The 14175-nt window shown below is 46.4% G+C and overlaps 2 protein-coding genes across 3 annotated transcripts; one reads left to right on the top strand and one right to left on the bottom strand.

The window, feature by feature from the left end:
• Positions 1-318: 318 nt before the first annotated feature.
• Positions 319-4343, top strand: NDUFA3 (NADH:ubiquinone oxidoreductase subunit A3). The gene is made up of 4 exons (XM_066627344.1): positions 319-359; positions 2954-3028; positions 3292-3369; positions 4117-4343. The coding sequence occupies exons 1-4, from the start codon at positions 344-346 to the stop codon at positions 4206-4208; spliced, it is 261 nt and encodes an 86-aa protein (XP_066483441.1). The 5' UTR covers positions 319-343; the 3' UTR covers positions 4209-4343.
• A 902-nt stretch (positions 4344-5245) lies between these two features.
• On the bottom strand, positions 5246-14083 carry TFPT (TCF3 fusion partner). 2 transcript variants are annotated; one of them, XM_066627341.1, is made up of 6 exons: positions 13776-14083; positions 11178-11411; positions 8663-8733; positions 8155-8224; positions 6688-6927; positions 5246-6339 (listed from the first exon to the last, which is right to left on the bottom strand). In XM_066627341.1, the coding sequence occupies exons 2-6, from the start codon at positions 11400-11402 to the stop codon at positions 6205-6207; spliced, it is 741 nt and encodes a 246-aa protein (XP_066483438.1). In that variant the 5' UTR covers positions 11403-11411; positions 13776-14083; the 3' UTR covers positions 5246-6204. The 2 variants fall into 2 exon arrangements, with proteins under 2 accessions (XP_066483438.1, XP_066483439.1); XM_066627342.1 differs by lacking the exon at positions 13776-14083 and adding an exon at positions 13542-13767.
• Between the last annotated feature and the right edge of the window lie 92 nt (positions 14084-14175).

The following is a 14175-nucleotide window of genomic DNA, read 5'->3' as shown; positions in this document are numbered from 1 at the left end:
GCTCAAAGAAGCAAGCAGAGCCAATCTCTCCAGGAGGCTGCTGTGAAGACAGCTGTGGGCTGTTTGCCGCAGGAGCAAAAGGGCTGTTTGTAGCTATCACTTGGCTTACTTTTGGTTTTTAATTTAAAAAGAAATCAAAGACTGATGAGGGAGCTTTGTAACATGACATTTAAAAATCAAACACACACCTATCTTTGTTCTTTGCAAAATTAAAAACAACAGAGGTAATACAATAATAATGGGAAATTGCAAAGCAACCAGAGAGAGAATTGCAAAGCAAAGACAGACGCTATAAGACTACAGTTCCCACAATGCCTTGCGCTTCCTCTAGCCTGCTTGCAAGATGGCTGTGGTTAGCAGTAAGTACCATAGCTGATAGAGGTGGTTTCTGGGCTGGGGAATGGGTCAGTAGCTCTTTGGCTGGCTGGGAGCATCATAATGGGATTTTCCTTTAGCCCAAGACATCTGGAGGTGGGTGCAAAGGTGTGGGGGGACTTGTTTCTGAGTGGGGGGAGAAGCTAGGCATTGAGAGCACTGGAGGGTGACCTTCTTGAATGGGTCCCTGGAGAGACAATGCTGGGATGCAGCAGAGGTGGGGTGCATGTGAACCTTGTGCACAGTTGTGTGTGGAGGGTGTTTGTGCCTGGGATATTTACACCTGGTGTCTTTCTAGACTTCCCTGGTTGGAGTGATCTACTGAAATCCACACCACTTCCCAAGAGCCCAGTTGTTCCCACCGAATCCCATGCCACATGTTGGCTGCACAGGAAGTTTCTTTCTGCTTAGTTAGCCCATCGTTCCCATCTAGCTCAGTGTTTCTCAACCAGTGGTATGGGTACTAATGGTGGTACTTGAAGGGGTGTCTGGTGGTACTCAGGGGACCCTGGATACCTGCTGCCTGGCAGCAAGACCTGGAATGTTAGGCAACAAACAGCAAGAGGAGGCTTGGTTTGGTGGGCAGAGCTCCAGAGTGTGCTTTTCCATGGCCCTCCCATCCACCCCGAGCCAGTCTGATCTCCCAACCCAGAAGTAAGTGGCAATGGTGTCGATGCCAGTTACTTCTGGTGGTACTTTGAATAGGTGGACCATGTGAAGAGGTATGATGGAGGACAGACGTAGAAAAACACTGATCTAGCTCAATATTTCCTTCTGGTAACGGCTGGCCTAGGTGGATGGGGAAACTTTCTCTTTTCCTACCTGGAGATGCCACAGATTGAATGTGGGATCTTGTGCAAGCATAGCCCACATGCTGAGCTAAAGACTTTCCTTGCAAGGAAACACAGTATTTTTAGAATGCTCCTATAGTGTGAATTGATTTACACAATCCTATCTTGCTTATTCTCCCAACAACCTTCAGATGTCTTGCAGTATCTATTAATTTCTCCTATTTTGTGTTTTAGTTAATGATGATCAGAGTTCCCTACAGAACTTAAAAAGAATTATGAACACCAAAAATCAAGCCACCAATTGAACAATAAGTATTTAAAGCAGCAGGAAGAATGGCAGTAGGCAGAGTTCCTCAAAAACAGGGGAGAATAAAACAGTCTCAATTTGGTGCCTAAATAACAGCAGCAGAAGTGCCAAAGGAACATTCCTGCCTCTACACCAGGGATGCCCAAACCCCGGCCCTGGGGCCACATGCGGCCCTCGAGGCCTCTCAATGTGGCCCTCAGGGAGCCCCCAGTCTCCAATGAGCCTCTGGCCCTCCACAGAGATTTGTTGCAGCACGCACTGGCCCGACACAACTGCTCTAAGCGTGAAGGCAACTGTTTGACCTCTTTGTGTGAGCTGTGGGATGAGGGCTTCTTCCACTGCTTGCTGTTTCATGTCTGTGATGCAGTAGTGGCAGCAAAGGAAAGGCCAGCCTTGCTTTGTGCAAGGTCTTTTATAGGCCTTGAGCTATTGCAAGACATTCATTCATTAATATAAGTTCATCTTTAATATATTCATTTATTAAACTTATGTAAATTTATTCAAATTTTAAATGTAAATTCTTTCTTTCCCTGGCCCCCGAAGCAGTGTCAGAGAGATGATGTGGCCCTCCTGCCAAAAACTTTGGACACCCCTGCTCTACACAGACACATTGTTGCTACAGGAAAAAACCCTGACTCTAGTTGCCACCCATCTAACAGCAGAAGGTGGGGGCACCCAAATAGGCTGCAATCCTATGTGCACTTGACTGGAAGTAAATGCTGTGGAGTACAGGGGGGCTTATATGAGTGTAAACATGAATAGGGTTGGCCTGTAAGTTAACAGCATCCTGCTGTTAGACCCATTTAAACCGTTTCTGCCCAACGTTTCATATATGCAACGGGGATCGAATGTGTACACCTGTGGGCTGGGCAAAAATAGTTTAAAGGTAGGAGAAGAAGGGCTGAGAACAAACAGTAATTCACTGGGTAACCTTCAATGAATCAATGGTTGATTAGAGCTCCTTGAGGACCCTGGTTCCCAGGCCTCCTAAACCATGACTGGTACATCTGGTGACTATACCCTTGCACTTAGCAGTCCCTATTTGTCCCAGCGCAGTGACCCTCCTGGTGCCTGTTTGTGTTGTCTCCTTTCTTTTTTGAGACTGTGAGCCTTCTTGGATATGGAAGCATTTTTACATACCTTTGCTATGTAAACTGCTTTGAGAACTTTTTGTTGAAAAGCAGTATATAAGTATTTCAAATGGTAATCTGGTCTAGTTCTTATAGACCAGCCTCTACAAGCCAACACGACAGTGTACTGCCTATGGAAAGAAGGTGCTTATGAGGTAGATCGTTCCAGATGATGCTGTGAATGTGAGCTGTTCCATCTTCTGCAGGGAAAGGCAGAAACAAAACCCACCAGATGTCTCCTTCCCCGAACACCTGATTCAGGAATCCTGATCAGATCCCAGTCCTTTGCTGTACAGCCAACTATTTAAAATTGTTTCGTTAAGTCCTGAATGCTTCTTCTTATTCTACAGAAATTGGTTCATTTCTGAAAAATGCATGGGCAAAAGAACCTGTTATTTTCACCTCATTTGCCATTGGCATCTTGGGTAAGTTTGTACAACTTTTCTGTGTAGCTCAGGAATACTTCATTTCTCTCCTGGTCTTTCTTCCATCATGCACCTTGGAGCAGTGAGCATGGTGGGGACCAGAATGATACCTACATAGCTTCAGCAAGGCCGCTGCATCAGGTGCTTTCAGGCCATGCCACTGGACCTCACTGAGGACTTGCCCTTATATTAGTTACTAAGCATGTGATACATTTTTAATTGCTTTGATTCCCATGCCTCCATTTTCTGTTTCCCAATTTCAGCTCTGGTGGCACCCTGGGTCAGCCCCTACACTAAGTATAGCGGCATGATCAACCAAGCGACACCGTATGTGTATCCAGGTATGACTGCCACATTCACAAGGCTCACCTTCTTTGAGCTAGCTTCTGAGTTTCTGGGGATAAGAGAAGTGAATAGCACTGTCTTCCATGTGGATCATACATTGGGCAGACACCTATGCCTCAGCTACTGGGGGCAAGAGGGAAGAAGGTTAGCTGAAGGGTTAAGTTCAGATGGAGGCAATGGGAGCTGATGATCTGGGCTACATTACAAATTAAACCATCAGTCACATTTGGATACCATCCTCCCAGGAGGTTTTGAAACCCTTTGGAGTGTGACATGGTTGATCTGCTAACAAAAACATGCAATTTGCCACTAAAAGTGGCCTCCTTCCTGGAGAACTGGAAAGTAACCAGCGCAGTGCCACTTCTTTAAAAGGTGGCCATCATAACTAGATGGAACTGACACTGAACATAGTTTTTTGTAATACTGTTTCTGTACATATGTGACAACTTTTAACAAGCTGCATGACAGGTAAGCTGTCTTATCACTGCTTCTCTATCAGAAAAAGGTTCTCTGGTAGCATTCCTGCCTGTCACAGTTGTTAAAGGCACAGAGCTATTGTCAGGGAGGAAGATGACAACTGAACTGCACAAGAAAAATAGGGATATGTAATGTAGGGAACAGCTCTTGTTTAACCTATTGGGTGATTGTTGCTTTGTGGTAATTTTGTTTGCATTGCATCAGGCAGAGTCGAGTGTTTGTGTATCATTTGATTGTAGTTTCTCCTCTCTCTTTCTCCTCATCAGTGCCAGTTCGGGATGATGGCAACATGCCTGATATTCCCTCCCATCCCTGTGATAAGGAAGGTCCAAGCCTTGAGTGGTTGAAAAACTTGTGAAGGGGGCCTTGTGTGAAGAGGCATAAAACGTGACCACCTAAACAAATACAATCCACCTAGCACCACACTGCTACCTGCTGTTTCTTGTACATGCATTTGTTTCTAAGATGTAATAAATTTGCTGTTAACTTAAAAGCTGGCTTCTCAGTCTTTCTCACACTGAGACTCTCCAGACAGAGAGAAGCATAGCATTTGAATCCTGCAGAGCGTTCCTGAGAGGCAAATGGGAGTTAGGAACAGCCGAGCTTAGGTGGCATGGCTTCCTCCTCTAAGGAACAGTGCGAATTGCAATTCTGCTGCCAGCCTGTGTCAGCTTGTAAAACTGCACTATTGAGGGAAGGAGCAACACAGTGTGCCCTCATCCCAAACATTATGCTTTGCAGCTCCTTTTTGAATTCAGGGGTGTCCAAACTTTTTGGCAGGAGGGCCACATCATCTCTCTGACACTGTGTTGGGGGCTGGGGAAAAAATTAATTTACAATTCAAATTTGAACAAATTAACAAATTAACATAAATGAATATATTGGAGATGGAACTTATATGAATGAATGAAGGTCTTGCTATAGCTCAGGGCCTACAAAAGGCCTTGCACAAAGCAAGGCTGGCTTTTGCTGCTCCTGCTGCATCACAGATGTGAAACAGCAAGCGGTGGAGGGAGCCCTCATCCCACAGCTCATGCAAGAGGTAGAACAGTTGCCCTCACACCAAGTACAGTTGTGCCAGGTCAGCGCAGGCTCCAGCAAATCTCCAGAGGGCCAGAAGCTCAGTGGAGATTAGGGGCTCCCCGAGGGCCGGACTGGGAGTCCCTGAGGGCCGCAAGCGGCCTCCAGGCCAGGGTTTGGGCACCCCTGGAATAGATCAAAAGAAGGGGAGAAAAGAATACAGAAGCATACTATATTTCGCAGTCCTCAAAGACCTGAAAAGCCCATCAGAGAAATGTGTTCTAACAGTGTCTGCACCAGGAGGGCAGCATACAGCTGTTTTCCTATCTTGTTCAGGACACAGTGGGAACAGCATTCTTCATGTAGGAATGTCAGTATTTTTCAGGGAGTTTTTTTATTATTAAACAAAATTTTTAGTTCTTATGGTTACAAAGAGAGGCTTGGAAATGTCTGGATGTTGTCTAGGGGAAGGAGAAATAGAGAGGACCAAGCCCTCTGCCTGACAGAGGTACAAGAAAATCTCAAAAGCAAACATTTTCTTAATTTGCATAACTTATACCGGGGGAAGGACTCTGCTTTTATTGATACAGAATCAGGTTTTGTATTAGTGCAGGGTGCAAACATCCTGTCTAGCATACTAGAACTACCCCATAATTCCACTGGTTAAAACACTCCTAAATCTTGGCTAGGAGGGAAGGCCAGGAGAGCTTGTTCCTCCCTGTCGTAATTGTTTTAACAGCTGTAGGGGGACACACATGCAAAGAACCTTACTGTACTAAACAAGTATTTCTATTACCATTACTTGTCTTCAGCAGCCTGTGGAACCCTCCCATTATTGTTTAACCTCATTTGCTTTCCCAGAAACATACCCCACTGGGACCAGAAAATATAACAGTGAGAGAATAAACTCCTTGATATTGTACCTCTGTCTCTTCCCACCTCCTGAACTGCAATTGCAATTGCCACCCCTCTCCCACTGTGAAGCTTCCGAACATCTGAAGTACAATCTAGTTGCATGTCTACTACATATTAGCTTGCACACTGTATCACACTCTGACTTCCACATCTTGTCATTCTGTAAAATCTAGTGCAGTTCACTTTGGTTTCCAGGATCTCCCCTCAGCAGGTCAGACTCTGTTCCGAACCGATGCTTCCCAAAGAGGCAACAGTTTCCTGGTCCACTTTCTGTCTGTCAAAACTGAGCTGGTTCTTCATAGAATATGCACCACCTGACAAGTCACATCGCATAGCCCAGTGGCCTGTCTTCCACCTCTTAGGTTAACTGACAGACAGCTATATACAGTCTCCTTCAGAGGTCACTAAAAGCACCAGTTTCAGTCAAAATCAGAACAGGCTCCAGGGCTAGAAAACTTGGGATAGTGGAGTAACTTGTCCTGGGGGCTGGACTGCTGCCAGGTGGGGGCAAGGACATCCTCTTGTTCGCACTGGAAGTCCTCTTCAGTTTTGATCTGCAATCACAAGTAACAAACCCAATTATTAAAAATGCCATTTCGACCCAAAGAGAAGGATCTGTGTACTGTGTATCTGTTTCTGAATTCTGCAGTTAGAATAAAACCATACAAGTCACGTGCATTACTTTATTGGGAGCCTGTTTGGGGGGGGGGGGATGCTTCCTATAATCAGGATCCTGATAGCATGCTAGAGGACAGATGTGAAGCTGATGTCTGCTGTATAAACACCCAGTCCTGACAATGCGACAACCTACCATGGTTTTGGGGCACATTTGCCACCCACCCATGTGAGGCCAAGGCCACCAAGCACTGTCAACTTTAGGAAGCCTCAGAAGACGTCAGTACCTGTGCAGGAAACTCATCCATTGAAAGCAAGGTTTGAGCTGTTCGACGCAACCTTGTTTCCTTTTCCTCTCGCACATGGCGCCGCCGTTTCTTGCTGGCGGGCCCCTCAGCAGGCGATAGGCTTTCAGGCTCTGGGGTGGGCACAGAACCTAGAAGACGCCTGGGGGTGGTCTCTTTCTCCGGGGGCTCATTCTCTGTGTTGCCAGGAGTCAGGACATCTGTGTTGTGGCTCCCTTCATCCTAGAAAGTGAACATGATTCAAGGAGAAGTAGGAACATTAGGAAACTGCCTTACAGCAAGGCCTTCAAGCTTTGTATTGTAGGCACTGACGGTGGCTCTTCAAAGTTTTAGACAGGAATTTTTTTCTGCTCTCCTTGGGCAGAGATTGAACCTGGGACCTTCTGCATGCAATGCAGGTGTTCTACCACTAAGCCTCAGACTTGTGACTGAACTCAGAATTGTCATGTGCTGTATGCAAGGCTGCCTGTGAAATAGTTTGGAAGTGTCAACTAGTTCAGAATGATGATGCCAGATTATTGGTGGGGACAAGTGGATGAGAGTACAGAACACTGTTGTGGAACTCCTGTCCTGGAGAGACCCATACTGCTCTCACACTTGTAATTTTTAAGAAAAAGCTAGAAAATGTTGGCAAAACCTTCCTGAATGTGTGACTGTTTTTAACTTGCACTGTTTATCTTAATTTTAATGCTGCTGTTTTAGTGCTTATAATTTTTTAAAATGTTTCTTATTTTTGTTCAATTTTCTGCAAGCCACTTTGATCTTGGTTTAAAATTGAATTTAAAAAGCAGTTTAAAAATTGAGTAAATACATACTCCTTTTCACTTGTAAGGAAACAATATAAGGGAACTGCCCTAGTTTCGCCTGTGCTGAGCTGAGCAGGCCAGATGAAAACACAAGTGCCCTTTCTCCTGGTAGCCACAAACCACTTCAAGTATGTGCTGGAAGCTAGACGGGTGGAGGAGGAGCTAAAGAACACTACAGGGAATACATGAGAAAGTTGTGCCTTTAAGATGCTGTTAAGTAGAGCGGCAAAGGCCATGTGGAGATCCCTAGGGCAAAGAAGATGGCCAAGCCAGTGGTTAGGCCTACTGCTATATCAAGAACCCCATGTACTGATACCATGACCTCTATCATCTATGCTTGGGAGTAGTTTCAGTTATATAGTGACATTCTTATAACACCTTCGCTATTTAGAAGCAATACTATTTCAAAGAAATCTAGTAAAATACACACTCTTTTTTTGTACTGAATACTGTACTACTTGGGGAACACTCATGTGTCAGCCAAACCGGTTATCTGCAGCCTTCTCTCGCCCCCCCCCCCTTCGCATTTCAGTTTGGGTCTTGCTTCTCAGTTCTGACAAATTATCTACTGAGTCATGGCACACAGCCCTCCCCTGCCACTGCAGGGCTTGATCTCTTGTCTCTCAAATCAGCTCTTTCTTACCTCCAGGACTATGTCAAGGTGGCCTTGTCTATAATCATCACCATAGGAATCCAGCACCCTCATGAGAAATCTGCAGGAGAGCAAAATCTATCAAAAAGGCAGCATTAGGAAATGACACCACCCCCAGCAGTATTTTATGACTATTTTCTTTTACAATAAGTAATTAACAGACGGAATTCACTCCCATAAAGTGTGGTGATGGCCACTAGCTTGGACAGCTTTCAAAAGGGATTCAATACATTCATGGAGGAGGGGGGGGGGGTCTATCAACAATTATTAGGTAGATTGAACCTCTATGTTAAAAGGCATGATGCATCTAGAATCCAGTTGTTGGGAAGGCAAGCAGATAGGAAGAGCAGCTTTCCTGCTTTGTGGGATTCCTAGAAGCAATGGATTGGTTACTCTGGGAAACAGGAACCTGGATGAGACAGTCCTTTGGTCTGAGCCAGCTGAGTTCTTAGGTTCTCTTCTGATACATCTGTATCTGTTGATCTGTTTTCAGACTCACCTTCTTTCCTGTTTGAGGCGCTGCGTTATTCTCTGGACCTGATGCAGCCGATTTAACATCCTCTCATTCACCTGTAATTGTCAGCAGTTACAGGGATGCACACAAAATTTCACTCTCCATTACCTTACTGATTTCCCTCCTACCACCCAATAATCCCCATTTTCAGTATCCGCTTAACAGGTTGTGCCAATTGGCACAGTTCACTGTCACTGTCTGTTATCAAGTTCTCTTGGCACTGAGGACCAAGCTCAGGTTGGTCCTCAGGCTGAGGACCAAGCTACCATTACCCCTCTAAAGTGTGATATGCTCAGTCCCCCTTCACTCTGGCCCCATTCCCTACCAATCTTTGTTGTTGAGGGATGCAGCGCTGCTGCTGCCCCGGCCACACAGAGACATCTTAGCTGTCACCTCCTCCTCACCTATGCTCCCTCTCTGTTTGAAAAGCGGAGCAAGGAGGTGGCCATTAGCTATAGCAGCCACCATTGCCCTTTGCTGGTTTTGGCCCACCACTCTTAAGAACATAAGAACAGCCCCACTGGATCAGGCCATAGGCCCATCTAGTCCAGCTTCCTGTATCTCACAGCGGCCCACCAAATGCCCCAGGGAGCACACCAGATAACAAGAGACCTCATCCTGGTACCCTCCCTTGCATCTGGCATTCTGACATAGCCCATTTCTAAAATCAGGAGGTTGCACATACACATCATGGCTTGTACCCCGTAATGGATTTTTTCTTCAGAAACTTGTCCAATCCCCTTTTAAAGGCGTCCAGGCCAGTCGCCATCACCATATCCTGTGGCAAGGAGTTCCACAGACCAACCACACGCTGAATAAAGAAATATTTTCTTTTGTCTGTTCTAACTCTCCCGACACTCAATTTAGGGGATGTCCCGTGGTTCTGGTGTTATGTGAGTGTGTAAAGAGCATCTCTCTATCTACTTTATCCTTCCCATGCATAATTTTGTATGTCTCAATCATGCCCCCCCTCAGGCGCCTCTTTTCTAGGCTGAAGAGGCCCAAACGCTGTAGCCTTTCCTCAAAGGGAAGGTGCCCCAGCCCCGTAATCATCTTAGTTGCTCTCTTTTGCACCTTTTCCATTTCCACTATGTCTTTTTTAAGATGCGGCGACCAGAATAGGACACAATACTCCAGGTGTGGCCTTACCATCGATTTGTACAACGGCATTATAATACTAGCCGTTTTGTTCTCAATACCTTTTCTAATGATCCCAAGCATAGAATTGGCCTTCTTCACTGCCGCCGCACATTGGGTCGACACTTTCATCGACCTGTCCACCACCACTCTAAGATCTCTCTCCTGATCTGTCACAGACAGCTCAGAACCCATCGGCCTATATGTGAAGTTTTGATTTTTTGCCCCAATGTGCATGACTTTACACTTACTGACATTGAAGCGCATCTGCCATTTTGCTGCCCATTCTGCCAGTCTGGAGAGATCCTTCTGGAGCTCCTCACAATCACTTCTGGTCTTCACCAACCGGAAAAGTTTGGTGTCATCTGCAAACTTAGCCACCTCACTGCTCAACCCTGTCTCCAGGTCATTTATGAAGAGGTTGAAGAGCACCGGTTCTAAGACAGATCCTTGGGGCGCACCGCTTTTCACCTCTCTCCATTGTGAAAATTGCCCATTGACACCCACTCTCTTTTTCCTGGTCTTCAACCAGTTCTCAATCCATGAGAGGACCTGTCCTCTAATTCCCTGACTGTGGAGTTTTTTCAGTAGCCTTTGCTGAGGGACGGAATTGAACACCTTAAGTCCAGGTGTATAATGTCTTTTTAACTGTTGGAACAGGGGTGGCCAGCAGGCTGGATGACACTGCCCATATGTGAGTAAGGCAGCAGCAGACAAAGATGGTGAGGAATGGAGTGCAATGAGGGGCCATCCCTCCAAAAACAGCTGCCTGACATTCAGGACCTACCAGGGTCAATCAGAGGACCAGGCACACAATCTCCTTCCTTTTGGAAACGTATGTCCCTCCAGCAGTATTCTATGTCCTAACTTCCTTTCCTCCAAATCCTGACAACAAAAATTAGCAAACTGCCCGTTGATTTTACAAAAAAACAAATTCATCAACAACTTATTACCAATTGTTTAACAAAAATTGCAAGTTAGATGTCCACAAAAACATTTAAGGAAATAATTTATTTCCTATTTTTTTGTTATTAAATTCAGGAATTTTAGTGCAGAATTCCCAAACTCAGTAATTCATGAATACTTTAAGAGGGCAGGGCATTAGGGCTTAGAATACAGAAAAACTGACACCATGCATTTACTGTTAAAGGGTCTCAGGTAGCTGGCCTGGCCAAGGAGAAGTCTGCTTGAAACTCTGGACAACCAGGGCCAAGTAGAGTAGACAGTACAGTACTAGGTCAGACTCAGTACAGAGGCAGTTTCACCAGTTTTACCAGGCAGAACACAGCCCACTGCTGCAGTTCTGCAGTCACTGTCCCAGCTGGCATGCTCATATTATAAAATCCCTTTACAAATCCCTCACCTGCTCTAACTCCTTGCAGCGGCGTGCAAGTGCCTGGCACTTCCGTCGTGTCATCTCTTGCTGTCGCAATATCCCCTCCTCTTCCTCCTCTTCTGGCAACCCCCCATCAGCAAACTCCACCTCTGTCTCCAGTTCACTCTCAAGAATATTGCCACCAAAAAGAGGAGGCAGTGCCAGCTCGGAGCCAGGAGGCACGGAGAATTCTTCAAAGCCCACACCTGCCATGGTCCGGTTCTGAAGATAGAAAGGAAAAGAAAGTAACATACCGATTTATGTTAACCATCCTTCCATTATATCCCACTACCTGTCAAATGGTACATTGATTACATGGGTAAATTCACAGAGCCATACACTCTCCTACATAACATCCACAGCTTCCAACATTTAACATAAGAACATTCATAAGAACAAGGAGTTTGTGCTATGGTAGAGCCCATAAAGTAAGCCAGTCACTACTATAGGCTCAGGTGTGGGGGGGGGGGAAGGTAAATACACTGAAATAAATATTTGTTCCCCACAAATTCTTGTGACTGCACATAATCACACTGAAATACAGTGCACCTGTATATGCATCTCTTCCCAAATGTCCACAAATTCAGTGCAAACTAGAAATGTTTCTTTTACAAAAGCAATTTTAGTAATATTTTGAGATCATATTTATTTTTCACATGTATATATTGCCCTTCCCTTAAGGCACTAAGAAACGTGTACTTCAGCATTTCTCAACGTTTATCTCCCGCAGTACCACTCCATATGGTCCACCTATTGGAAGTACCACCAGTAGTAATTGACAATGATGTCATCACCAGTTACTTCCAGTTTGGGAGGCCAGATGCAACATGACAGACACCAGTAAGAGGTTCAGGGCAAACAAGAGGGCTTTTCTGAGCACAAGCTGGAGCTCCGCCCACCAAGCCAAGTCTTCTACTGCTGATTGTTGTGTTGCATTGCTGGACTCGCTGCGAGGCAGTTGAGGTCTGGGGGCCCCATGTGTACCACTCGACACCACCTCAAGTACCACTAATGGTATGAGTACCATTGGTTGAGAAACGCTGGAGTATGTGACTCCTCCCCTTTCTTTTATTCCCACAACAACCATGTGAGATAGGTTAGGTTGAGAGATAGTGACTGGCCCAATGTCACCTAGAGTAATAAGCCTCATAGCTGAGCAGGGATTTGAACCCAGATCTAATGAGTCCAAATCCAAACCTCCAACCCCTATACCTTTGCAGAAAAACACTTCCTTTGCAGAAAAACATAACACAATAGCACTCAAATCAGTATCTCTTAATAAGGACCAATTTTAGACCAAACCTATCAACAGCCTGAACTATTTAAATAAGTCAGATTAGTACACGGCTTTGGGACTGAAACTTTAAATCAGCAATTTTAAAACTTTTTCATCTCAAGGCATTCAGGCAAGGTGCTAAAATTGCAAAAGCACACCATCAGGTTTTTGACAATTAATAAGGTTAATTGTCAATTAATAAGGTTAAACTGCTGGTGTGAGCTCACATCCCCCAATGGCCCTACTAATAAATGACTGTCTCCCAAAGTCCTGTGGCACAACTGGACCATTTACAGCACACCAAAGTGCCATGGCACTGGCACAGTGGTTGAAAATCACTGCTTTAAATCAATTCCTGTTATCCATTATTTATGAAGAATTTCTACCTTTCCCATCTCTACTGCTTAGGACACCTTGCACCAGAAGAACCCCGTAGTAAAACTTCAGATTTAAAAAAGAACCCAACAGCGCAATCTTATGCATGCATGCCTACTCAAAAGTACTGACCAAATTATTAAACAGGCTCAATATTGGCACTGCCAGAGTCTCAGTTTAAACCCAACTAGGTAAAGGTTAAAAACATAAGGAGAGCCCTGCTGGATCAGGCCAGTGGAGGCCCATCCAGTCCAGCTTCCTGTATCTCACAGTGGCCCAACAGACACCTCAGGGAGCACACAAGGCAACAAGAGACCTGCATCCTGATGCCCGTCCTTGCGGCCTTCTGAGGTAGCCCACTCCTAAAACCAAGAGATTGCACATACCCATCACGACTGGTAACCTGTGATGGACTTTTCCTCCAGAAATCTGTCCAATCCCCTTGTAAAGGCGTCCAGGCAAGACACCATCCTGTGGCAGGGAGTTCCACAGACTCCCCGTCTGACCCCCTTGTAAAGGCATCCAGGGCAGGTGCCACCCCCCACATCCCGTGGCAGGGAGTTCCACAGACCCCCTGCCTGACCCCCTTGTGAAGGCATCCAGGCCAGGCGCCACCCCACATCCTGCAGCAAGGTGTTCCGCAGATGGATCTGGGGCAGATCCCTCCCCACGTCCTGTGGCAAGGAGTTCCAGAGACGAACCAGAGGCTGCCTGTCCTGACTCCCCCGACAGTCCACTGCAGTGGCGCCCGTGCCTGGGGCTGTGTGGGGGGAAGGAGCCTCCCTGCGCCCACTGCCACCCTGCTCAACCGCGTGGGGCCGGGGAGTCTGCACAACCCCGAGGCCGCTCCCGCTGCCCCCTTCTGCCAAGGGGCTCCACAGGCCCCCGAAAGAAACGAAGGGAGGCAGGCTATCGCGCCGCCATGACGTAAGTACCGTAGACGTCACCGACGCACGCCTCTCCGGTCGTTTAACGGCAGCAACCGTCCTAGAAGCGCGTTTGCGCCTGCGCAATGAGACTGCGCTCGCGACATCGCGCGCTTGGAACAACCGGGGCCATAGAGAACAGATGAGAAGCTAGAGAGGCGATGTCAGGAAATGTGGGGGCCGTGGCCAGCCTTCTCTATGGGTTCGGTGACGTCAGAACGTGACGTCTGCGGCGGAACCTCCTATGGTTTGTATCGGAGACCAGTAAATTGGGTGTCCCTCCAGCCTTTCCGTCTCTATGGCCTCCAGAACGTGCGGCCGGCCTGACCCCAAAGGGCCTGAGACTTACTGAGGTCTCAACGACACTTCCGGCTCCCAAGCGACCACACCTGCGCGTGCCTCGTGAGTG

The sequence above is a fragment of the Tiliqua scincoides genome, chromosome 5 (assembly GCF_035046505.1).
Source record: "Tiliqua scincoides isolate rTilSci1 chromosome 5, rTilSci1.hap2, whole genome shotgun sequence".
In the NCBI taxonomy this organism is placed as follows: Eukaryota; Metazoa; Chordata; class Lepidosauria; order Squamata; family Scincidae; genus Tiliqua; species Tiliqua scincoides.
The sequence above is the reverse complement of the archived record's forward strand: the minus strand, read 5'-3'. Positions and strand labels throughout refer to the sequence as shown.

Coding starts and splice junctions, on each gene's coding strand:
- TFPT (XM_066627341.1), bottom strand. CDS start 11,402: ATGGCAGGTGTGGGCTTTGAAGAATTCTCCGTGCCTCCTGGCTCCGAG. Junction 8,734..11,177: donor GCTGCAAGGAGTTAGAGCAG/GTGAGGGATTTG, acceptor TGACAATTACAG/GTGAATGAGAGGATGTTAAA. Junction 8,225..8,662: donor CGCCTCAAACAGGAAAGAAG/GTGAGTCTGAAA, acceptor GCTCTCCTGCAG/ATTTCTCATGAGGGTGCTGG.
- NDUFA3 (XM_066627344.1), top strand. Junction 3,029..3,291: donor ATTTGCCATTGGCATCTTGG/GTAAGTTTGTAC, acceptor TCCCAATTTCAG/CTCTGGTGGCACCCTGGGTC. Junction 3,370..4,116: donor GACACCGTATGTGTATCCAG/GTATGACTGCCA, acceptor TCTCCTCATCAG/TGCCAGTTCGGGATGATGGC.